General features: G+C 43.0%; 3 protein-coding genes across 6 annotated transcripts in view; 2 read left to right on the plus strand and 1 right to left on the minus strand.

Moving 5' to 3' along the window:
* The first annotated feature begins 208 nt into the window (after positions 1-208).
* ankle2 (ankyrin repeat and LEM domain containing 2) lies at positions 209-16,890 on the plus strand. 3 transcript variants are annotated; one of them, XM_082555275.1, is made up of 13 exons: positions 209-305; positions 2,180-2,683; positions 4,629-4,820; positions 5,211-5,395; positions 5,959-6,147; positions 6,251-6,373; positions 6,737-6,800; positions 7,405-7,584; positions 7,684-7,786; positions 10,449-10,639; positions 10,884-11,742; positions 12,050-12,181; positions 15,950-16,890. In XM_082555275.1, exons 2-13 carry the CDS (start codon positions 2,191-2,193, stop codon positions 16,152-16,154), a joined length of 2,916 nt encoding a protein of 971 aa, XP_082411401.1. In that variant the 5' UTR covers positions 209-305; positions 2,180-2,190; the 3' UTR covers positions 16,155-16,890. The 3 variants fall into 3 exon arrangements, with proteins under 3 accessions (XP_082411401.1, XP_082411399.1, XP_082411400.1); XM_082555273.1 differs by having other exon boundaries at positions 211-314; XM_082555274.1 differs by lacking the exon at positions 209-305 and adding an exon at positions 1,261-1,383.
* Positions 16,891-17,904: 1,014 nt separating this feature from the next.
* Positions 17,905-22,262, minus strand: pgam5 (PGAM family member 5, serine/threonine protein phosphatase, mitochondrial). Of its 2 annotated transcripts, none has more exons than XM_082555279.1 (6): positions 21,759-22,262; positions 21,176-21,348; positions 20,870-20,995; positions 20,670-20,758; positions 19,567-19,700; positions 17,905-18,334 (listed from the first exon to the last, which is right to left on the minus strand). In XM_082555279.1, the coding sequence occupies exons 1-6, from the start codon at positions 21,986-21,988 to the stop codon at positions 18,184-18,186; spliced, it is 903 nt and encodes a 300-aa protein (XP_082411405.1). In that variant the 5' UTR covers positions 21,989-22,262; the 3' UTR covers positions 17,905-18,183. The 2 variants fall into 2 exon arrangements, with proteins under 2 accessions (XP_082411405.1, XP_082411406.1); XM_082555280.1 differs by having other exon boundaries at positions 19,567-19,697; positions 21,759-22,261.
* A 717-nt stretch (positions 22,263-22,979) lies between these two features.
* Positions 22,980-24,354, plus strand: part of zdhhc8b (zDHHC palmitoyltransferase 8b) — a 62,760-nt gene continuing 61,385 nt past the window's right edge. Inside the window, exon 1 of the mRNA XM_082555276.1 lies at positions 22,980-23,268. Within this exon, the coding sequence (XP_082411402.1) occupies positions 23,165-23,268 (104 nt within the window). The 5' untranslated portion in view covers positions 22,980-23,164. The remainder of the gene's footprint in view (positions 23,269-24,354) is intronic.

The following is a 24,354-nucleotide window of genomic DNA, read 5'->3' on the forward strand; positions in this document are numbered from 1 at the left end:
TATATATATATATTTTTTTTTTTTCCAGACATTTTGACCCTGATTTAAAAAGATGTGATATTGGTATTTATCATAAAATTGCACTATTCATCTGTCACGGTGTGCCCATTCAAGTATAAGTTAAATATGAAACTCTGTAAATTACCCCGTATTTTTGTTTCCTGTTTCCACTTTGAATTTTTTCTTTTCAATCGTTATTTTTGCTCAGGCAGTATTTTAGACGGAAGCGGGTCCTCGCTCTGTGCATTTTGAAACCGTCGCGGTGAGAAGACACCTAGCAAAATAGCCGGGGAGAGGAGGAGGAGGTGGGAATGGTACAATTAAAATTATATATTAATATATCATTGATGTACAGTTGACTGGGGTACATGTTTACGGTTATATGCAATGTAAAACCAGAAAAAAATGTGCGTTTAACGTTCGTATCAGTTTTTATTATCACTAACCGGTAGCTCGAGTGGTTAGCTTCTTGGCTTGCCAGCTGGCTAATGACTGCTAGCATGGCTGACAATCTCAGCTTCCTGAAATGAATCGCATACCTAATGTCACTCTAATCTAATTTTCATATTTAACGATCATTCGTGCAGTTGATCGTTTCAGTTATTTGAATACCTTCGCCATGCCCTGCGTTTGTTTTACCCGATAAGTGATCAGTTTGGCCTGCGTACATGGCTTTGTGCTAACACAAAATATTTACCATTTTCTTTATACCAGTTTTACATTTCAGATTCTTCATTGTTTTTGTATTTTTCTTATTCACTGTAAAATAGTATGTCTGTTATTAACTACAAAAATCGGCGCTAGGTTATCGTTTCCTTGAATTAGTCACGTCTACTAAGGCACAGCATGATGCTATATTAAAGGCTAGCAGAAAGTACGTAAATATGAGGACGGTGTATTTTTAACTGTAGACCAGCAGCCATGTCCCGATAAAGGCTCTTGTCACCAACATGCACAAAATATTTGACATGTTACGTTGAGTATTATTATTAACAAATGTAGAAACATACGGTATTTAAAACAATAAACTAGTGATGTAGAGAGAGTTCAGCAGTGATGTTATTTAAACCTATGTCACATCCAGTGTAAGGTGTCATCTAAATGATCTTTAACCACAACAGTAGCATATTTTAAGAGAAAGAAATGTTTAAAAAATCGATTTGTGATTGGCTGCTGTCACTTTCAAGTGAGCTAGTTGTAAATTTTCCTATAGTCCTAAACGCATCGTGCGCCCTCCCTTAAATTTGAACATGCGCAGAACGTGTTGTAAACAATGAGACTCTTCCAGACCGTCTCCAGCTTTGTGTCTGTCCAACAGTTGATCTGTGCAAAACTAAACGGTTTCCCATAGCTCTCCGTACATTCAATAAAAAATGTTCCTTGGTAAGTAAAGAGACACATTTGTGACTAAATTTTTTTTTTATCAGCATCATCACTGCGAACACGTATCACATTTATTACGTTACAGCCTGAAAACCCACCTCGAATGACATACTTGGGCGTGACAGCGTGCGAATGAACATACTAATATTGTTATTATGCACTTACTTTAATGCAGATTTATATTGGTCAGTATTCCAGCCCCATCTACATTCCTTCCGAGCAGCGTCTCTTGTGCTAGCTTTGTCAGGCAAACTCCCGGCTTTTAAAGCTGACTTGCTGGTTAGCAGGCTAGCTAGTAGATGCTAGTCCAACACTGGTCTCGGTGGTTCTGTTGAGGCATAATATGCTACGTTAAAATAAGCATTTAGACCATCAGTACCACCGGGTGTTTTTCTGTCATATTAATTAAAAAATTCATTGAGGCTGTTGAAGACACATACTCATGCTTATTAAATGTAAATGATTATCTTTTTGCTACTGAAAGGGGGGGGGGGGGGTGTCAGTGATGGTAGTATCGGTGTGTTACATTTTAAAACTTTGGACTGACTGTTGGAGTATATTAAATTATACATGGCATTTAGCTATTGTGCACGCAGTAATTAGAGACTGTTTAATTGCACACGTGTGGAATGCAGTGGAAAATGTTGACATGCTAGTCTAAGCTTGATTTAGACATCCATCAACTTTTAGTTTAAGTACTACTTATTTTTATGAGTAATGATAAAACTATAGTGTATAGGAAGTTGTTTATCAATAGCTGCTGTTTGTAAATGCTGAAGTTTGTGCTGTGTTACAGGGAGCTGAAGCATGGAGGCGGCTCTGAGCAGGTTGAGGGGGCTAAGTGCCGATGAACTGTCCGAGGAGTTTGCCCGGGCAAACGTCAAGTGTGGACCCATTACACCCACCACCCGTGCCACCTATGAGAGGAAATTAGCCCGTATCCTGGCTGGACCAGAGAGCAGTACCACTGAAACAGACAGCAGCTCTTCAGCTGGTGCCTTGAACATTGTGGTGGATCATGCCAAATCTCTGTCATGTGCCACCTCGGCTGTTGTGCCCACAACCTCTGGAGCAAGCAGCAGCTCCTCAAAGGCTGCCAATGAAGAGTTGGACTTTGGCTACGGTGTGGGTCTCAACCCTCCAGAGGAAGAAGAAATATCAGAAAATACAAACTCAAACAGCTCTGCTGAGGGCAGTAACTTGCAGTCCAAAGTGGAAACTCCTTCAAAGCCAGCACAAGTGTCCCCAACCCTTTATTATGGAGTGTGTCCACTTTGGGAGGATGTCTTGGCAAGAAATGGTAAGAGAAACTCAGCTTCTTACTTTTTTAGAGTCCATTAGATATCATGTTTAATTTTGGTATGAAGAATTACTTGCCAAGTGTTGTTGACTTTGGAAATTGTAGAAACAATACTTTGAAACAATTTAGCATTACTTCACGCAGTTTAAAAACATGGTACAACACGCTGTTTTTGCCCCACCTGTTTGCGTTTCAAGTAGTGTAGAGGAACTGAGCCCTGCCACCAGTAAGACGATGGCAGGAATGAAGCAAATGAGTCCATTTTATAAACCCCAAAAAATCTGAACTATAGCGACAGCTTCTATCCTAGTACAAGTTATTTTGGAGCAGCTTTGCTCTCTTTTCACCATCCTTCACCTGTCTTTACTGTTATTGACACTAGCTGTGGAGATGCTCCCAGCTGCTGGATGACTAGTTAGCATTATTTTGCATGCATTTGTTAGTTTAATTTTAGAAATGTAGTTATTACTGTTTATGTTTCCTAGACTGTGTGACATGATATTTGTCCTTTTAAGACGGTGAACTTTGGAGTAACAATTGTTGGAATTATTGTCTTGTAATAACCTATATTAGTCATATGACTAGCATATTATCACAATGGCTTTAATTCAGTGGCTCTAACAACAGAATTGCAGTAACTGTTTAGGATTACAGGCAGCTGTCACTATGAGATCCAAACAGATACTGATGCAAGTGAAGGAGGCTATCATTTGGCTGAAAACTAAAATAAACCTATCCTATCAGACTGATTGCAAAAATGTAAGAAATGGCCAAATAAACAATTGTGTTTGTTCTTGAAAATAAATAGATGCACTGTCCAATTTAGCAACTCCAAATGACTTGAAAAATCACAGAAGACAACTAAAGCAAATGTTAAGAAAGACTGGAAAAAAAGGGGGGTTAGGAAATTTCACACCAAGTCAACAAATTCAAAAATCTCAAGTAGGTAAGTGCATAACTGTCAGGGTCTACAATCGAGAGACGTCTTCATGAATTGAAATACAGAGTGTTTATAACGAGACACAAACCATGCTCAGTTACTCAGTTCCACTCAGGATGAAGAAACCTAAAACAGACCACAAACTCCTAAAAGATTCTTCGGACACAAACAAAAATAAAATGTACTAGAATGATGGGAAGAGGAAAATATGAAGAAGGAAAGAGAACATTTATGATCTGAAAGATCTCATCTGTTGAATATGGTGCAGTAAATATTATGGCATGGGCATCATGTGACTGCTCATAGTGTACAGGGTTATAATCTCCAAAACTGATTTAACCACCCAAAGCCCCGTTTCTCAAGGCAAAGAAAAGGGATATTCTACAGTGTTTGTCAAATAGCCTTTTAAGTTGTTGAAAATGAGGAGCTAAGTATAAAAATGCATGTAATTCCAACAGTTAATGTAATAATGTTGTTAAACCGCTTGAATTAAAGCTAAAAGTCTGTGCTTCACTAAATAAAAACAATTTATATTGGATTGAAGCATTTAAATTTGCAGTGTTGTTACAAAAAGTACTTCAAAGGCAAAGAACAGAAGAAATGTCTCAGAAATATGGTTTATCCAATAATAATCAGATAATTAAGATATTTTTTATTTATATATTTATTTATATATATATATATATATATATATTTGTTTAGTGGACAAACATTTTCTTTTCTTGGCAGTGAGCAGTCAGGCAGTAGGACAGCCTGACCTCTCTGGGGCAATGATCTAAATTCACTTTGAGCTTCCATAAAAATCAGTGCTGTTAATGTTAATCAGTCAAGGGAGGCTTTTTTTGCAGTTGCAGAAGCAGTGGCACTTACGTGGCTGACAAGACAGACAGGGCAAAAAATGTGGAAAAAACCCAGCCACCGGTTAGGCCACTGTAAAACACAACAATTAAGGAAAAACGGAGTACCAAATAAAAGAATTAAAATGGTTTTTGTGTTTTTCTGCAGAGGGAGCACATGTGTACTCAGATAAGAAAGATGCCCTTCAAGCTGTAAAGACGATGAAGGGAGCCCGTTTTAAAGCCTTTTCCAACCGTGAGGATGCTGAGAAGTTTGCTAAGGGGATCTGTGATTACTTTCCCTCTCCCAGCAAGTCGGTCTGTGTATCTCCTGTCAAACCAGGCCTGCCCATTAGTAAAGGTAAGTACATGAAATGATTTAGGCTTCGCTTCTAAAAGAGCTTCACGGTATTTTTTTTGTGTATTTTTATTCAATTGAATTAGTTTTTATTTTCTCATCTTGTGTTAGTTTATTGCCTGATAAAGCAGTGCACCGTTATCAGTCAAAATTGTTATCGCTTTTAAGTGAAGTGGCATCTGTGAGCTGATCGCTGTATTTATTACAGTGTGAATATAGAGGTACAGCATAGTTCAAAGATTTCACAGTTTGCTGATGTATCTGACATGTTAAAAGGCACAAGCGGATAAAAAGACTACAGATCGAGCTAGAATCCGAGCCATTGTGCAAGGCACTCCTGAAAAATTCTTCACTGCAGTGACCAGCTTCGTCTCTTTCTCCCTTCCACCCCAGACAACGTGGAGGTCGATACCATCAACCGGGAGCGTGCCAACAGTTTTAAGAGCCCGCGCTCCCAGGACCTGACGGCCAAACTAAGGAAAGCTGTGGAGAAGGGCGATGAGACGGCCTTCAGCGAACTGGTCTGGGGCAATCCACGCTATCTCATTGGCTCAGGAGATAATCCCACTATTGTTCAGGTGGGAACATGTAGTGAATACTTTTGGTATATTCGGACTGTTTATAACGCTGACTGAAAGTTGCATGGTATTTAGCATCTTAAGATAGCACAGAGATGCCGCCACAATCTCTGGAAAGTCTTTGCTATTAATAGAGTAGCATGGCCTGACTTGCCATTTGTTGATACATAAATATTTTGACTCTATCAGCGCCAGCCTTTCAGTTACTGTGTGTGTGTGTGTCAAGCTTGTAGCTCCTGAGACAAAAACAAAAGTGAATTTACCTGCTGGATGTGCTGAAATGGAATTTTTGCATCAAAGTAATTCATGTGTTTGTTTTACATTTAAAAGTACTTTAAAAATTGGGATTTAAAGTGTTCATAGTTGATGCTAGTATATTATAAATAACTGTTTGTTTATTAAGCTGCAGGTATTCAAATAAAATCAGTGGCATGTTGTTAATCCCTGATTAATCCCAAAGTCAGATTCTGATTTTTAGAAAAAAACGTGCAGTTTCTGTTAACTGGAGATTAAAAAGGATTCCTGACCCATTCAGTCGTTCCTCTGTGGTTTGTTATGTTCAGGAGGGCTGCCGGTACAATGTAATGCACGTGGCAGCCAAGGAAAACCAGGCAGGGATTGCTCAGCTGCTGCTGGACACCTTGGAAAACCCAGAGTTTATGCGCCTCATGTACCCAGATGACCAGGAAGTCATGCTGCAGAAACGAATCCGCTACATTGTAGACCTTTACCTCAACACTCCAGATAAAGCTGTCAGTTCTTTCACACTCCCAATTGAACCTGAATAGATTCATTTTAAATAATAATATGAACAGAGCCCAGTAACTTTATTATTTTGTTTTTCCCCCACTGTAGGGCTTTGAAACACCGCTCCACTTTGCCTGTAAGTTTGGGTGTCCAGATGTGGTCAATGTCCTGTGCTCGCATCCTGACATTGATAAGAACCGTGAGAATAAGGATGGCCAGACGCCTAGGGATGTAAGTGCTTACATTTCGAACCATTATTTAAACGAGCAGCACACACAGATGCACACACATGGAGCATGGATTAAACCACAGGAGTGACCGTGAATGTGTACGCATTTATATGAGTGCTGTCTAGCAAATACAGTCTCTCTCAGTGCAATCCTCGCAGTAGTTGTTCAGGGAGGCGCAGTTATGCCCACACAGGTTTTTAAGCTGTGACCTCTAAGCTTGCTTTTTAAATCCTTTGGCAGCAATCACTCACTGAACATTGTAAGCTAAACTTAGATGAGCAAATTCTTTCCTCACTTGATCCAGCAACAGCTGTACATAAATGTCTGTTCACGCATCATTATTTTGTTTCCCTCTTTCCCACAGCTTATATGCAGCAGAAAGAATAAAAGTCCAGAAGTGAAACAGAAGATAAGTGACTACCTGGAGGGTAAGGGATTAGCACATTTCTTACAAATTAAGTTTGTTCTCCTTGGGCTGGTTCAACACACAGCATGTGACATCTTAGTTTTTTGTTTTTTTTAAATCTGTCCTTTTAATATTTGTAAAATTGGAGCTGTTAAGTGTCGGTCATAATAGTCTTGTGAGCTTGAAAAAAGAGCCCTGGATGTCTTTAGGTTTGAGAGGTGAAACGTATTTACAAAACTAAAGAAATCCAGTTACTTTTTTCAAGCTCTCGAGACTGCATGTGTTAGTGTTACTGAGCGGGTATACTCATGAATAAACTGCAACAAGTTTGTTTTGCAAATCATGACAAGTTTTTGTTCAGTCCGGTGAGAGTTGAAGGCATCTGGTGTGCAGCGTCAGAGCATTTGGCACGGCGTTCTGCATACTGTATTTCTTTATACCATTTGGTATGCGCACACTGCCAACGCCATATGCAGCAGCCACATGACAACACATAAACTTAGATTTCGTTTTGACGTACTCTGCCAGCTTAAGGTTCGACTCCCACCGCTTCCACCTTTGACGATATGTAAATGTTGTCATGAGTTATGTTGTCATGCTGACTTTGAGTCTCTGTTGTTTCACAGACCGTTGCTATATCCCTTTGCTGAGAGCAACTGACAATACCTCCCAGCCCATCATTGGTGCTCCATGGTCACCTGAGTCCTCAGAAAGTCTCTCGCTAATCCAGCGACACACAAGAAGCCCCAAGGATCCCATGATGGCTGTCACTGCCTTTGCTGGCCCCCTAAACCCCTCTAAAGCAAGTTTAAAAACAACAACAACAAAAAAACCTGCTTATCAGTGTTTATGAAGGCCGTAATAATTTTTTTTTTAAAACACATATTGTCTTCCACTGTAGGCAGATGATTTTCGCCGGTTCTGGAAGACGCCACCCAGAGACCGGGCAGAACTTTACCACCACATACTTAAGTCTGATCCTGACAGAGGGGCGGAGAGAGTAGGCAGGTACGTCCAAAACCTAAGTCTTATTTTATTTTCAGTAACTTTCTCAGGAATATCTGTGTCCGCTGTGATGCACAGATATCATCTGTTAAATGCCATCTCTGCACTTTTCACATAGTCATACATATTGGAAGCTTTCACTTCATTATGGATGATTAGCTAAACCACAGTAGGATACAGTTTTTAATCCATCCCATCCATCCATCCATCCATCTTCATCCGCTTTATCCGAGGCCGGGTCGCGGGGGCAGCAGCCTAAGCAAAGAGGCCCAGACCTCCCTCTCCCCAGCCACCTCCTCCAGCTTATCCGGGGGAACACCAAGGCGTTCCCAGGCCAGCCGAGAGATATAATCTCTCCAGCGTGTCCTGGGTCTGCCCCGGGGCCTCCTCCCGGTGGGACATGCCTGGAACACCTCACCCAGGAGGCGCCCAGGGGGCATCCTTGTCAGATGCCCGAACCACCTCAGCTGGCTCCTTTCGATGTGGAGCAGCAGCTGCTCTACTCTGAGCCCCTCCCGGATGGCCGAACTTCTCACCCTATCTCTAAGGGAGAGGCCAGCCACCCTTTGGAGGAAGCTCATTTCTGCCGCTTGTATCCGCGATCTCGTTCTTTCGGTCACTACCCACAGCTCGTGGCCATAGGTGAGGGTAGGGACGTAGATCGACCGGTAAATTGAGAGCTTCGCTTTTACACTCAGCTCCCTCTTCACCACGACGGACCGGTGCAGCGTCCGCATTACTGCAGCTGCAGCCCCAATCCGTCTGTCGATCTCCGGCTCCCTTCTCCCATCACTCGCGAACAAGACCCCGAGATACTTGAACTCCTCCACTTGGGGCAGGAACTCATCCCCGACCCGGAGTGGGCACTCCACCCTTTTCCGGCTGAGAACCATGGCCTCAGATTTGGAGGTGCTGATCCTCATTCCCGCTGCTTCACACTCGGCTGCGAACCGTTCCAGTGCGAGCTGAAGGCCCTCACCCGATGAAGCCAACAGAACCACATCATCCGCAAAAATCAGAGATGAGATTCTGAGGCCACCAAAGCGAAAGCCCTCCGCCACTTGGCTGCGCCTAGAAATCCTGTCCATAAAAATTATGAACAGAACCGGAGACAAAGGGCAGCCCTGGCGAAGCCCATCACCCACCGGGAACGAGTCCGACTTATTGCCGGCAATGCGAACCAAGCTCTTGCAACGGTTGTATAGGGATCGAATGGCCCGTAGCAATGGGCCAGACACCCCATATTCCCGCAACACCTCCCACAGGACACCCCGAGAGACACGGTCGAATGCCTTCTCCAAGTCCACAAAACACATGTAGACTGGTTGGGCAAACTCCCATGCGCCCTCAAGTATCCTGGAGAGGATAAAGAGCTGGTCCAGTGTTCCGCGACCAGGACGAAAACCGCATTGTTCCTCCTGTATCCGAGGTTCGACTAGCGGACAAACTCTCCTTTCCAGCACCCTGGCATAGACTTTCCCAGGGAGGCTGAGGAGTGTGATCCCCCTGTAGTTGGAACACACCCTCCGGTCCCCCTTCTTAAAGATGGGGACCACCACCCCGGTCTGCCAGTCCACAGGTACTGCCCCTGATCTCCACGCAACATTGTAGAGGCGTGTCAACCAGGACAGCCCTACAACGTCCAGAGCCTTCAGGAACTCGGGGCGGACCTCATCAACACCAGGGGCTCTGCCACCAAGGAGTTGTTTAACTGCACAGGCTAACCAAGCCCGATAGGCCTCCTTCTTCAGCCTGGTGGCTCCCTTCACCTCTGGTGTCCACCAAAAACTGTCAACCAAATGGTGGACAGTTTTTAATGTTTTGTTTAATGTTTAAAATGTTTTGTATTCCATATACCACAGAGAATAGAACAGCCCATTATGTAACTATGTGAAGGTCGACTTATGTATTAACCTTCCCCGTCAATAATTGGAATAATCAGCTCTTCAAATTACCAAAATAATATTTAGCAGTTTATTACTATTATTCTGCTATAATGGTGGATACTCATAATAATCATGGCTAAAGTTTTAGTTAATGAGGTCTGGGTTTGTTTGGGCTTTTCCCCCTGACTCTTGGCTCTCTAAAATATTGGAGAGGATATCCTTATTATGATAATTTCAGGTTTCTTCCTGTTAAAAGGGAGTTTTTCCCCTTCCCACTGTTGCCATGTGCTTGCTCATAGCTCATCTGATTGATGGGGTTTACTTACTATTATTGGAAGGTATTTATGTTACAATATAAAGCGCCTTGAGGTAACTGTTATTGTGATTTGGTGTGATATAAATAAAACTGAATTGAATAGATCTGGCTGTGAGCAACAAAGTCCACCTCCTGTTCAAATGAATTTGTAAAGGAAAATCATAACAAAGCTGGCTTAAAGGTAAGGAGAAGCTCATTTTAGAGAGCGGATGACCTGAGTGACTGAATCAAAGTCCAGTTTAAGATAATTGAGGACTAGTTTTGTGTTTTTTGGAAACATGCACAGCTTCTTTTTTTAAAGTCCAACAGTAGAAATATAAATCGAAATTAATGTAATGGGTTAATTTTGATTATGCATCCTTTTAACCCACGCAGATCAGCTTCAACATTAGCCACAATCATGGGGAACCAATAAATAAACAAATATCTTTGTTATTTAAATGAATCTACGTCTTGCCTACAGAGACCTAGCTCATGAGATGGGACACCCCTGGGCGGAATATTGGGACTTCCTGGATAGTTTTGTGGATCTGTCATCTGGTGAGGGGCTCCGCAAGCTGGACGATTACCTGAGCAAGAAGGATTTCAGTTCACGGACTCATGAGGGGGCCGGCGAGAATGAAACCAGCAACAGGTTTAAAACCCCCTCTCCAGGTACAAAGTGCTTTGTATTTGAGAAGTATGGGTTGCTGAGATGGACTGTGCACATTTCTGATCACATCCTGATTTAATGTGTTAATTTTTAGTGATGTAGCGTAATCAGTGTGTTTCTCAAGTATAGCCTCTTGTTATATTAAATGGTCTTTGCAAAGTTTCATACCTCGTTTTTTTGCCCTAAAGCAAAGTGCACCACTCTTTAGTTTACAGTTTTTTGTTACTCATTCTTCGCTGATTGCAGGGAAGCCCAAAAAGTTCTGCAACTCTATTTCTGTTGGTGCCTTCCTGGACGAGGGTGACGATATCAGCCTTGAGGAGATGAAGAACCGGCAGAACGCAGCACTCACCAGCATCACCTCCTGTGCTGCATCCAAGGACGTCCTGAAAGGAGCTGTGGGTGGCCGCGAGTTCCACATCGCGCTCCGCCACCACGGGGCCGACCTGATCGAGACTGCTGCCGAGCAGGACCTGCTGTGCTGCTGCAAAGACGGCCTCCTGTCGCCTGGTGTAGTCTGTAAAAACGGGGTGTGCTCCTCCTCCAGAGATAGGACTCACAATGGAGACAAGGTGTCCCCACGCACCTCCCCATCCTCTTCCTGCATGCTGTCGCCTATTTCCAATCTCATGGTGGAGTTTGAGCGCATGTCTCTGCAGGAGCCACCAGACAGTCCCACCAGCTGCAGAGAGAGAAGGAGCAGTGGTGGGAACCGTCATAGGGAGGCTCGGGACTATAACTCCTCCTCAGCCACAGACCTGAGCTCTGGGCTGAACCTCCTGTCTCTCAGTCACAGCGGTCAAGATGGTGAGACTGTGGATGGGCCAGGCTGGAGAACAGAGGGAGCAGGTAAAGAAGAGAGGCACAGCAGCGGCAGCTCAGAGGAGTACTTTGAAGCAGAGGAGAGTCTGGAGATGCTGGGTAGGACTAGGGGGTCAGTGTCAGGGTTGCGCAATTTCTGCGCTAGGTCCAAGTCATGGGACCACGGGGGCAGGGACTTAAGCAGCTCAGGATCCTCTGGGTCCTCTTATAAGTCCTTAGAGAACTCCCATGACTTCTTACCCAGGACCCCACCACATGTCAGAAGAGGACTTTTTATTGATGGGTGAGTCGCACTTGCTTTCACTGCAGAGGATTCAGTTTATAGCAGACAAATAGAAAATGTTCCTGAGAATCTTTAAGTTTGGTATTGTAAATAAAATTAAATATGAGACTATGTGGAAAAGAAACTGAACTACATGAAGCATTTGTGAATATTTCTGTGATAATCCAGAGAAGTACTGTGTAACACACTCTGAGCTAGATGCTGTTAGTGGGATGTGACAGGCAGACGGTACAATTAGGAGCAGTCTGATGATCCCCAACTGAGCTGAAGTGATAAGTAGCTGATTAATCGTCTGTCTTTTTTACAGTGATTCTCCAACCAAACTGGACAGAGCGGTCCTGTCAGCAATAGAGGGCACAGACATCGATCCTCAGAAGTATCCGAGTATTCATAAGTGGAAGAGCACAGTGAAGTCATACTCTGCCTCAGATATGCAGAGGTTAGTAAGCTTGGCTGGCATATCAATGCAGGGTTTCCACCAGTGTTTTACAGGCTGTGTGTGTGTTTGATGGCAGTTGTAGGCAGACTTAAAAAGAATAATGAACCAGGTGAATGTCAACAGCTAACATAATTATATCTGTTCTGCTGCTATCTGTCAACTTATGTCCATTAATCATGGATTACAGTAGGCTAGGTCCTGCTTGGCTAATCTACATAAACTGTGAATTGGTGCTTTCTTGCTTGTGTTGGCTGGGAAGTATGCCCTTTTGTTTTTTCCCCCTCTTTTTCTCCACAGTGTGCAGAGATGCAGCTAGGCTAGCACAGCTCCATTGTTTTCCTCTGTCGTACAGTTAGCATTATAGCTAGTTAAATTTCCTGCAAACCCTGTTCATAGTTATTTGTATGCTTATTTCACGTGTGGGTGTGATCCTGCTGGCTTCAAAGGTTTCAGTACCAGGTGATGATGATGATGATGATAATACTTTTTCATGTCTTTAATCAGCACTAAAGGTCAGTTTAGTGCAGTAGTTGCTGAAATGGGAACTGAGAACCAGTTCTGTGTAATATGTGTAATGCACATTTTTTTTGAGTAACAACCCCAACACTGATCACAACAAAGAGGGGAGACGCCTCCAACATGCACAAACATTTGACCACACAGAATGCGGTTAATTTGCACAAATGTTATGTCTTTGATATGCAGCTTAGCAAATGTGGTGACTCTCAAAATGTAGCCAAGGAGAATCGATAGAGAATTGATGAGAAATCAAATCAATAAGCGATACTGATAATAGAATCGAAATTGCTAAATTCTTATCAGTTCCCGTCCCTTGCATTTGCTTTTATTATCTTGCTTTTCATTACTGTTTAAGCTTAAAAACTGGCTCTGCACACAGCTTAGAAGCTGTTATTTTTATTTTACATTTTACATCATGACAGAGGGCATCCACAGAAACATTGGTGGAAAAAAGAGAAATCAGTACTGAAATCTACAAGACTGACATTTAAACTACTGTACATTCAGATCTTACAGATTCTGGCATGTAAATGAACTGGTGTTTTCTACAGGGAGTGCAGAATTATTAGGCAAGTTGTGTTTTTGAGGAATAATGTTATTATTGAACAACAACCATGTTCTCAATGAACCCAAAAAACTCATTAATATCAAAGCTGAATGTTTTTGGAAGTAGTTTTTAGTTTGTTTTTAGTTTTAGCTATTTTAGGGGGATATCTGTGTGTGCAGGTGACTATTACTGTGCATAATTATTAGGCAACTTAACAAAAAACAAATATATACCCATTTCAATTATTTATTTTTACCAGTGAAACCAATATAACATCTCCACATTCACAAATATACATTTCTGACATTCAAAAACAAAACAAAAACAAATCAGCGACCAATATAGCCACCTTTCTTTGCAAGGACACTCAAAAGCCTGCCATCCATGGATTCTGTCAGTGTTTTGATCTGTTCACCATCAACATTGCGTGCAGCAGCAACCACAGCCTCCCAGACACTGTTCAGAGAGGTGTACTGTTTTCCCTCCTTGTAAATCTCACATTTGATGATGGACCACAGGTTCTCAATGGGGTTCAGATCAGGTGAACAAGGAGGCCATGTCATTAGTTTTTCTTCTTTTATACCCTTTCTTGCAGCCACGCTGTGGAGTACTTGGACGCGTGTGATGGAGCATTGTCCTGCATGAAAATCATGTTTTTCTTGAAGGATGCAGACTTCTTCCTGTACCACTGCTTGAAGAAGGTGTCTTCCAGAAACTGGCAGTAGGACTGGGAGTTGAGCTTGACTCCATCCTCAACCCGAAAAGGCCCCACAAGCTCATCTTTGATGATACCAGCCCAAACCAGTACTCCACCTCCACCTTGCTGGCGTCTGAGTCGGACTGGAGCTCTCTGCCCTTTACCAATCCAGCCACGGGCCCATCCATCTGGCCCATCAAGACTCACTCTCATTTCATCAGTCCATAAAACCTTAGAAAAACCAGTCTTGAGATATTTCTTGGCCCAGTCTTGACGTTTCAGCTTGTGTGTCTTGTTCAGTGGTGGTCGTCTTTCAGCCTTTCTTACCTTGGCCATGTCTCTGAGTATTGCACACCTTGTGCTTTTGGGCACTCCAGTGATGTTGCAGCTCTGAAATATGGCCAAACTGGTGGCAAGTGGCATCTTGGCAGCTGCACGCTTGACTTTTCTCAGTTCATGGGCAGTTATTTTGCGCCTTGGTTTTTCCACACGCTTCTTGCGACCCTGTTGACTATTTTGAATGAAACGCTTGATTGTTCGATGATCACTCTTCAGAAGCTTTGCAATTTTGAGACTGCTGCATCCCTCTGCAAGATATCTCACTATTTTTGACTTTTCTGAGCCTGTCAAGTCCTTCTTTTGACCCATTTTGCCAAAGGAAAGGACGTTGCCTAATAATTATGCACACCTGATATAGGGTGTTGTCATTAGACCACACCCCTTCTCATTACAGAGATGCACATCACCTAATATGCTTAATTGGTAGTAGGCTTTCGAGCCTATACAGCTTGGAGTAAGACAACATGCATGAAGAGGATGATGTGGACAAAATACTCATTTGCCTAATAATTCTGCACTCCCTGTATTAATTTGAACACGGCACATTCACAGAGGACTTCCCTCTATACCGAAGTGCTTTCTCACAGTCATATTCTCACTCAAATGGATGTATAACTTGGGGCTCACCATCTTGCACGCTGAGTCGGGGATTGATCAACCCACTCTCCAACCTGAGCCACCCAAAGAATGTGCTCTTTGCCCTTTAAATCATGTGTTAACTCAAAATCAAGAGTCCAAATACACCTCTTTAAATCCAGGGTGCAGAGATAAAGGCAACTATTAAACACGCACCCACGCAGGGTAGTCTCAGGTAGTGGTGTGCGGATTGATACTAAAATATCGATTCCTCTGATACCAGCCATTTATGGTCTAGAATCAATTCTCATATTAAAATATCGATATTTTAGTAATTTGGGGTAAATTTGTAGTTTATCATTAACAGGAACACAGTGGAAAGAAACTATATAATTCGGATTGTCTACATTGGAAGGAACTACTTCCTCTTCCGCCTTTCATAGTCATGTGCGAAATACAGCTGAATAAATGTGTCCAGCTCCTTGGCGTGCGCACTCACAACAATGGCTGAGCGTAAATGGAGTCATCCATGGACACGTTTTACCTCCACAAACAGCCGAGACGCGGTTTGCGATACATGTGGCAAGACAGTGAGGTGTTGTGGCAACACCACTAACCTCCTCAAACACCTCACAGTAAATCATATGACAGAATATGACGAGTGTATGTTGAGGCGAACTGAAGAGGAGGACAGGGACGGGTGCTGCTAGGGCGAGACAGACGTCTCTCATTGAGTCCTTTAGTGCTGCAGGCAGGCAAGATGCTCAAATAGCCACAACTTCAGGTTTTTTATTTTTATAAGATAATTCTGCATTATTAAATGATAACAAGTAGTCTGATATCCCATAATCATTATGAAGCTATAATTTGAGATACAGTAAAAGATACAATAAATAAAATAAGTTTTTGTACAAAGTATCGGATCAGTATCCTCGATACCATCCTGGATTTTACTTGGTATCGGATCGGAAAGGAAATGAGTGGTATCGCACATCACTAGTCTCAGGCCAGTCCCCCAAATAATATGCTTTATATTTACCATTAAATTTATTCTAAAACACTGATTATTGTGTTGATCTGTATTGTGTAGCTGGCCTAGCCCTGCAGTGGTAAAACCACGACTCAGGATGCAGCATCAGACTCCCGGCTCTCCTATCAGCGGCCTGATGTCCCCCACCGGCCGCTTCAGCCCCGCTCGGCACGCTGCCTCACCGGACTTCAGCCCCAGCCGGTACAGCCCTGCCAACATTAGCTACATTCAGCGCCTCAAGCACTTGAACGAGCCGTCAGTTTAACTGCACCCACCTCCTGCGCTACAATGCAGCCATACCCTCTCCAAGCCCTGCCTTCTCTCACACACCCGAATCCAGCTGTACAGAGCTGGCTACACCAGAGCTCAGAAACCACAAACCTAACAGAAATATGCACAAAGTGTCTGGAAGATTTGTATTAATGATGTATGGTACGACTCCTACGTAACACAGGAATTCTCATCACAGTTAGGTTGTGATGTCAACTCCAGACTTTAAAAGGTAAAAAACAAAACAAACCTTGCTAATTTATGTACTGTATGGGTGTGGACCATGTTGAATTGACGGTAACGTTATTTGTGGCAAGTGTGAAGCACCTTTATCATAGCCTGACTCAACTTTTATGAATATTGTGAACACAAGCCACACCCCCCAAAGTTAGTTGATCACTAAAACTTTAGTGAGGGATCCTAAAAGGATTGTCACTGAAGATGTTCTTAAAAAAAATTAAAATGTCAATATTTTAAAAATTATTTTTTGTATGTTGGTCAGTAGCACAAAATTTAAATGTTTTTATTAATGGTGTTAAAACAGACTGCCATTTCCTATGTTCTTTTTCCCCCCCTCAGTTCAGGAATTGCCTTAATTTTCTGAAGTGATGGACCAGCTCTCTGTCAGTTTGGACACATTTCCTCTAGCTCATACATGAAATGTATGGAAAATAAAGCAACTGAGATCTTCCATGTTTTTATTTTGTCCTTCAATAAATTCATACAATTTCCATCTTTTCTCGGTAGTTCCTGGACATATCTGGACTTTTTCTTTCTGTCGCTGTTGGCGGCCTTAGAGACTGTGCAATTTTTTTTCTTTATCTTTTTTCTGGAGTATCTTTTATGGGCAAACATCTCCTACAATGTATGAATGACAAAACACACCCATCAGTATAGTATTATTTCAGATTTGGCTAGTGCCTGGTGTTGCGATCACTTTAAAGCTGTGTGAAGTGATTTGTAACCACTAGGGGGCGAGAAAGACTCAAAGTAACTTGATAGGGTTTCTATGTCCTGTTACGACTGTCTTGTTAATGAAACTGCCTTATGATACAGAGAATACAGATTAGTTGAGAGCTGCTTAAAATATGAAGTTGATTAGCAGAATATGCGACCCTCATGATAGAATTTGATTTTAACAAAGTGCTAAGTAGAGCTTTGAGGCCCAAAATTTCAGTAATCCCTCAGGTGGTAAAACTGACTTCAAGTAAACTTGTGTAGATAACGGCAAGTTCTTGCAGTCCTCTAAAAACCTGCTGTATCCAGTCTGTATTGTAGGGATAACATCACTGCTGGGTGAGGGCTTATCAGCTGTGTCTAGGACTAAAAAGCCAATTATCCTGAATATTCAGATGGCCACTCGCATTTAAAGAATGTATTTTTTGTGTGAACTATACCTTTATCCGAGAGCACAAACTACTTCAGTGCGAAGATTGTGTCGTCATCCTCGTGTTCTCAGATGACAACAGATCTAATTCTGGTTTCTGAATGTGGAACTTTGCAAAAATGTACCTTAAAAAAACTTAACATGCTTCTTGTGCTTTTAGCATTCTGTGCTTTATTAAAACTTAACTTTCATGGTGAATTCTTTCTGTATGTCTAGACCTCATTTGCTTTCAATTAATCAATAAAAAACCCTCACTCTTACTTTACTGTTAATGTATCCACTTATTTCATTGGCTGTGTTATCAGTAAAATAAGAAATGTGACAAGTTGTGCATTCATGATTTTATTCACTACAATGGCACCACAACATAATCCTGAAATGTTAAGCTAATAGCATGTTCAACAGCTTTACAAATATTTATTTTTTTGGTTTGAAAAAAATGAGTCACTTGTGTAAAAATTCTTCATTACATTCAGGAGGAGTTGCTATGCAGCTGTTAATCACTTCTGCTGGCATCCTATGGCACTGAAGTAACAACACCACCACAAAGTCTCTGATAACATCAGAGTTCAATTACAAAACAACACCATAATTTATTTGAAGACACTTAAGGAGAAACATTTCATGGGTCAGCCCATCAGGTCCGTGTTAGTTTGTCCGCGGGCATAAATCCTGCATCTCCAAGAGTCCTGAGGGCCACCCTACCACTGGGGCGGATGGTAAGCCATGTGATGCTGCCATTATTCAAACCCATGCGTAACCAGCCCTCTGGAGGAAACTGAAGAGCCCTGAGGAATAAAGAATATGATAAGTGTTACCAATATCTACTTTTTTCTTTTCTTTTTAAAAAATTGGATCGTGCAATTCCTTAACTAATATCTTGATTTTTTTTAAACTACTTTTTGTCAGTTATTCAGAGGATAAACTGAAGCTCAGTCAAACAGATCTAAGGGAATAGGAAAAGTGTTCTTCAGTCAGTGACTTTAGGACTGGGACAGAACATCAATACATCAATATACCACAAGGCCTCCTCTTGTAACGCATCAATACACTGGCGCCAAATCTCTTCCTGCTAACAGATTCCCCCACCTTAACAGAGGTCCACAGTTGTTGCAGTGGAGCTTATCAGATAAGTGAGGGTTAACTAAGCAAATGTTAACCAATTTCCAGTGAAGAAGAAAAGCTCAGGGGTAAAACGTCTTGCAGTGTATTGTGTAATCTCAGTATCATGTCAGCATGGGCAATATCTTATGCAGTGGTGGGGAATAATTATTGGATCCCTTGCTAAATTTGAAAGTCTGCCGCCCCCCCCCAAAAGTCTATAACTTTTATGATAATTTACTCTTTTATAGAGAAAAATGTATACAAAGACTAAAGAAAAAGGAGGGATTTTGTTCCACTCCTCTTTACAGAAACTTTGTAAATGCTTTACGTTTCTTGGCTGCTGCTTGGCAACTCAAAGCTTCAGCTCAGATTTTCTACAGTGCTGAGATCGGGAGACTGGCTAGGCCACTCCCTAATCTTTATAGCCCCTTTTCCATTATACCTACTCGGATCGACTCGCCACAGTTTTCAGGGTTTTCCAGGTGATCCGAGCAGGTACTAAAATGTAACGTCAGACGACATGCCACTGATTGACTGGTCGGTAGCAGGCGCTTCCTTGTTGCTATGCCGGTATGTTTTGGAGCATCGTTACGCTGGAAGACTGATTCACAACCCATCTTCAATATTCTGACTGAGGGAAGAACACTATCATCCAAAATTTTATAGTACAAGGCCCTGACTATTTGCCCCACGATGCAGTGAAATCTTCCTGTACCCTTAGCAGAAAACCAGCACTAAAGCATGTTTCCTTATAAATTCATTTGCATGTCATTAAATGAAATAACTTTTTTTAATGAGAGCACAATGACACAAGTGAAGCACAAATTAGAAATCCTATGTGAAATGGCTTGAATACATCGATTAGCGAAGCAAAGAGCAACAAGTCTGGCCTCAGCTGAGCAGCGACAGCACAAACCTGCAGACAAAATAACGGATGACATTGGCATGACACACGATGATCTCGTAGCTGTCCTCCTTCTGTTTGGGGTCAGCCCGGTGGATGTAGCGGCGGAAGGCTGCCTCAATGCGAGCTCCATCTTCGTGGTACTGCTGGAGGACAGTAGAAAGGTTGAAAGCCACCTTTGTCACATAAAAGGGTTCTGTATGAACCCCAAAGCAGAGTCAATGCATGTGTGCATTGTAGGAATACATGAAGAGTTTTATTCCAAAAAGAAGCCCACTATGTGGCAGATGTAACAAACGCTAGATCAGGGGTCTCGAACTCCAGTCCTCGAGGGCCGCTGTCCTGAAGCTTTTCATGTGTCCCTGTTGCAACACCCCTGATTACAATCTGTAGGTCATTAGCAAGACTCTATAGACCTTAACTGCATGCTGTGGTGGTGATTCAGCCATTGGATTCATGTTACAGCAGCTCATGAGTGAATGAACACGGTGCAATAAAAGTACTTTTAGAAGTATATTTTTCCCAAACACTTACATTAACTTAAATTTACTTGAGTAGGGTTAGGGGTTGCCACTTCAGCATGCAGTCAAGTTCTATGCTCTTGCTAACTTTACTCAGGCGTGTTGCAACAGGAACACATGGAAAAGCTTCAGGACAGCAGCCCTCGAGGACTGGAGTTCGAGACCCCTGCGCTAGATCAATACATGAAACTGCTGCAGCAGCACTCCGGTCTCTAAAGAAATGCAATAGCTTATCTTTACTTTCACATTAAAAATCCATCTTTATAGGATTGTTCCTTTGTCAACAGTTACCAGCTTGTTTAAAGCATGTGAATATATACATAATGACACAAAACCAGACTGAACAGCTTCAAGACTCCTCATTTCCAATATTTTGGAAATTAACTCTTTTCATGATTCATTCCTATGCCAGTGCACTGATGTATTGGTTGACTTTCGCACCCGCAAGCCTCAACAAGCACTTGACAGGACAACTGCACAGACACGTGGGCAACAAAGTTACCTTAGGTATCAGCAAATCCGGGGGGGAAAAAAAAGAAAGAATATCAAACCTACAGCCACTCCAGAGATGGAATGGGCTGTAGGTTCTCTCACCACAGCGTCAGGCTTCCAGTGAGTGACAGGTGGAACCGGTTCAATAGGCGCACCTTCTCGCAGCAAGTCACATCTCACCAAGTCCACTCCTGGACCCACAGGGACACAAGACAACTTCAAGTTTAGAACTTTTAAATGTAACTTTTTAAGAATCTACCAAACTTGAGTTTGTGGTTGGCTGTGTTGCCTTTTCTAGTTACCTGGGAGGTATTTACTGATTATATTTGCTGTCTCCGTGGCCCTGGTCATGCTGGAGTGGATTAACACGTCATACTTCAATCCAAGTGCAGCCAACCTTTGGCCAGTCAGCTCGGCCTGTTCACGGCCTGCGGATGGAGAGACACTGATCATTCCAACAATGCTCTGTCAGAAACAAGGAAAATCTGGGGGTTGCGGGGTATGAGCAAAACAAACAGCCCCAGCACTCACCAAGGCTACCTCCCAGCATTACTTTGCATGCAGGCTGCCTATTACGTTTCCTGTGGATAAAAACAAGAACGACTAACCTAAAGGAGTGAGGATCTTCTCCTTGTCACTATTCCCGCTCAAGTTGTACTGGGAGTGTCTGATGAGGAGGATGTTGCGTGTAGCTTTCGGTTTGCTGTTGTTCTGCTCCGAGGTGGGGTCTTCGGTCGCATTCTCCTTCTTCTTCCCGTTGGTCAGAGCAGATGGATCTCTCCTGGTCAAAGTTCAAGCGTAGTGATTTTGAGATTAGAAGTGGCTTACTGTCTCACGTGGTTAAGGTGAGAGCTGGAAAAGTGGGTTAACGTAACTGACTTTAAATCTGCTTGGGAATAACACCCACGCCTGACCGACTTTTAAAGAGTTAAAAAACAACAACACTTTTTTGGCCATCGGCAATGCAAGAGGACTTTAACGGTGTCATAAGTCATTATGCTCATGTCTTTCATTCGGGAAACACCTCGACTGCCAAGTTATGGTGATGCCTGCTTCAGTCCGTTACATAGCAGCTTGGTCCCGTTTGGTATGACGTTCAATATAAAGGTAGAAAAGTGGATGAAATATAACGGTGGCAGCCACGTCAGAACAAACAGCGGGTCACGGCACAACACATGTACGTTAACTTACTTGTCCCAGTTGAAGTCCCAGGCGTGTCCGGTCGGGGTTGGCGTGTGGCTGGCAGGGGTAAACGCCGGCTGGGCAGCTTGAAGGACGGCGAATCTCGACCACCGACTGACCCTCTCTCCGCCCTGCTCTCCAAAAAACCCGCTGGAGTCGGCGGCTGCGGCAGCGAAAACCAAGACTGCGGAGCCTCCAGCGAAGCCGCAAATAAGTTTCAAAGTTTTCCTGAATGACATCCCGCGAGCCGCAGAACAAGGAAACTAATGCTAGCTAATTAGCTGTGCTTAACAGTCGCGCTATTAACAAAGTGCACCCCGCCTCTGCTGTTGTTAAACGGGTCTTTGACTTCTAATTCCAACTTTACAGCAAGGAACAGAAAAAATATCCAATATGTTCTCTAAGCGCAACTACCTGCTGAGCTCCGGCTGTTGGACGGATACTAAAAATACAGTCGATACAAGCGAAAGCAGACTAATCAGTTTCCTCTAAACTTTACGGTGTCCCACATGAGCCAAAACAGTCAGCCTTCGCTCTCCCGCTTGAAATATGGGATTTTGTCGCGTGAGGGCGCACAGCTCCCTAACTTCGCAGTAAGGTCCACAGCTTGGGCATTTTGTGCTCCGTTGAATGAAGAGGCTCTGTGAACTCCATTCATTCTGCACCATTTCACTATAAAATCATCGTAGGAGCCGCACATAATTTCCTCCCTTACAAGAGCTCGCTCCTGCCTATCGTCAGTGCTGAGGGAAAAATAATAAGGATGCTGAATTTAAGAGTGGAAGCTGAGTCGTTGGACAAATCAGTTCTGACTGCTGGGTGTTGTGTGCGTGCTCGGAGCTAAGCGGAGCAGTATTTAAACATTTAAGAAATAGGCGTGTTACACATGACTGTTGCACATACGGGTGAGAGCCACCTGCACCGTGCAGCTAAGCAGCGTCCTCTCCCTAAACTTTAACACACGGGTTTGCATTAAATTAATGAAAGATACAGCAGATTGTTGAGGTGAAGCGTGAGCGTTTTCGAGGAAAGCGGATTTTACTGCGTATCAGCAAAATCTCGTGGGTGAAAAAAAAATGATGAGAAAGAATTTGCGCAAATATGTTTCCTTGCAATTGGTTCTGATTAAGACGCTTGCCGGGTTTGCACCGAGGCTCCACCTTTTCGAGCGGTTCAGTGACCTCAGCAGTGGGCTGGATTGTAAGGGTGGGATTTCCAGGCTTTCACAGGCTCTGTGTATTACTGCCTCTGTCTCAGGATCTATGCAGCTTCAGCGATAGCGAGCACGGACTGCGTGTACCTTTCACGGCCATAGAGAGGCACATTCACACACCACACTGGAGCTCCCTTTTCTTCTTCTTCTCTACATGCGACTCCAATCGGAATAAATAATTAAGGAATGTGGAAATTACAGAATGCCCAACAGCGTTGGAAAGAGATTTAAACCCACCAAATACATCCCAGTGTCCACTGCTGCCACACTCCTGGTGGGATCGACCACTTTATTTTTCGTTTTCACGTAAGTTTGCACATTGCTTCCTCTTGATCTCATTCGTGTGTGCAGGGATTTTTTTTTTCTTTCCTTCTTTCTCTTTTTTCCTTTTACAAACTGTGCGCTTCCCTCAGATTGACACGGACACAGGGTGGATAGGGGCTGGAAGTTTGCACGGGTGGATAGAGTCACATAGGTGGGATAAGTGGGTTTTATAAAGACAATCCCCTACTGCTGAGATGCAATGAAAAAAGCAGCTCTCTGTGCAACCTCGGACACGCCATTCAGCTGCAAAGCCTGCAAGGCAAACTTCCAATGAGCCTTGCAAGTTTAACAGGGCTAATGATCGTGGAGGAGACCGCGGTTTAGGCCGCAAACACTTCCCTTTAAAGAAAAGCCAGAGGCAGTTATTGACACATATTTTTTTTTTTAATGGTTGCAGTGGATCAGCGGTAAAAACAGTGATAAGAGGTACAGAAAAGAAAGTGTAGTCATGCAGCAGTGGGGCTCGTTACATCTACCGTTAATGCGTCCTGCATCCACACTCACACAGGTTTTCCTTTAGGAGAAACTGGAGGTATGGGCTAAAAAAGAAGGCACAGTAAAATCAGTTTTCCAGAATTTTTCCATGGTTTCATGGAAGCTGACAGTGGTTCATCTGCTACATTATCACCTTGTCTGTCAATGATCACCCCACCCTGGAAAAGGAATGTCCCATACTCCCTACATCTGGAAGTCAAAACTGATGCTGTAAGAAGCTCCGATAAGAGCAGGGAGAGTGGTGTGTCTCTGAATCACCATCCCTCCCTCATTCATTCCCCCTCAAGTGGTAAGCCTCAGGCGAATGGATTATCAATGGAATCAGCATCACGCTCCATCTCACATCTGCAAAATACCCCGAGGGCGTGGGTTTGAAATTCATTTTGGGGACCTCTGACCTATAGAGGGATAGCTTGCCCAGCTTCCATCTTGGATGGTCTGCTAAAGAGTAAAAAACTGCTGAATGGGATTCCTCACCCTTCAGCAGAGGGAGGTTTTGCTGTATGCCACAGCTGCCAATAGGAGACACGCTGGCTGTAGAGATGATTCATTCAGCAGCATTAGAACTGATTT

Source organism: Aulonocara stuartgranti (genome assembly GCF_965226115.1).
Source record: "Aulonocara stuartgranti genome assembly, chromosome: 12".
Taxonomy (NCBI): domain Eukaryota; kingdom Metazoa; phylum Chordata; class Actinopteri; order Cichliformes; family Cichlidae; genus Aulonocara; species Aulonocara stuartgranti.

Coding starts and splice junctions, on each gene's coding strand:
- ankle2 (XM_082555275.1), top strand. CDS start 2,191: ATGGAGGCGGCTCTGAGCAGGTTGAGGGGGCTAAGTGCCGATGAACTG. Junction 6,374..6,736: donor ATGGCCAGACGCCTAGGGAT/GTAAGTGCTTAC, acceptor TCTTTCCCACAG/CTTATATGCAGCAGAAAGAA. Junction 7,585..7,683: donor CCTAAACCCCTCTAAAGCAA/GTTTAAAAACAA, acceptor CACTGTAGGCAG/ATGATTTTCGCCGGTTCTGG.
- pgam5 (XM_082555279.1), bottom strand. CDS start 21,988: ATGTCATTCAGGAAAACTTTGAAACTTATTTGCGGCTTCGCTGGAGGC. Junction 20,996..21,175: donor GAAGATCCTCACTCCTTTAG/GTTAGTCGTTCT, acceptor CTCCATCCGCAG/GCCGTGAACAGGCCGAGCTG. Junction 20,759..20,869: donor AATCAGTAAATACCTCCCAG/GTAACTAGAAAA, acceptor CTGTGGGTCCAG/GAGTGGACTTGGTGAGATGT.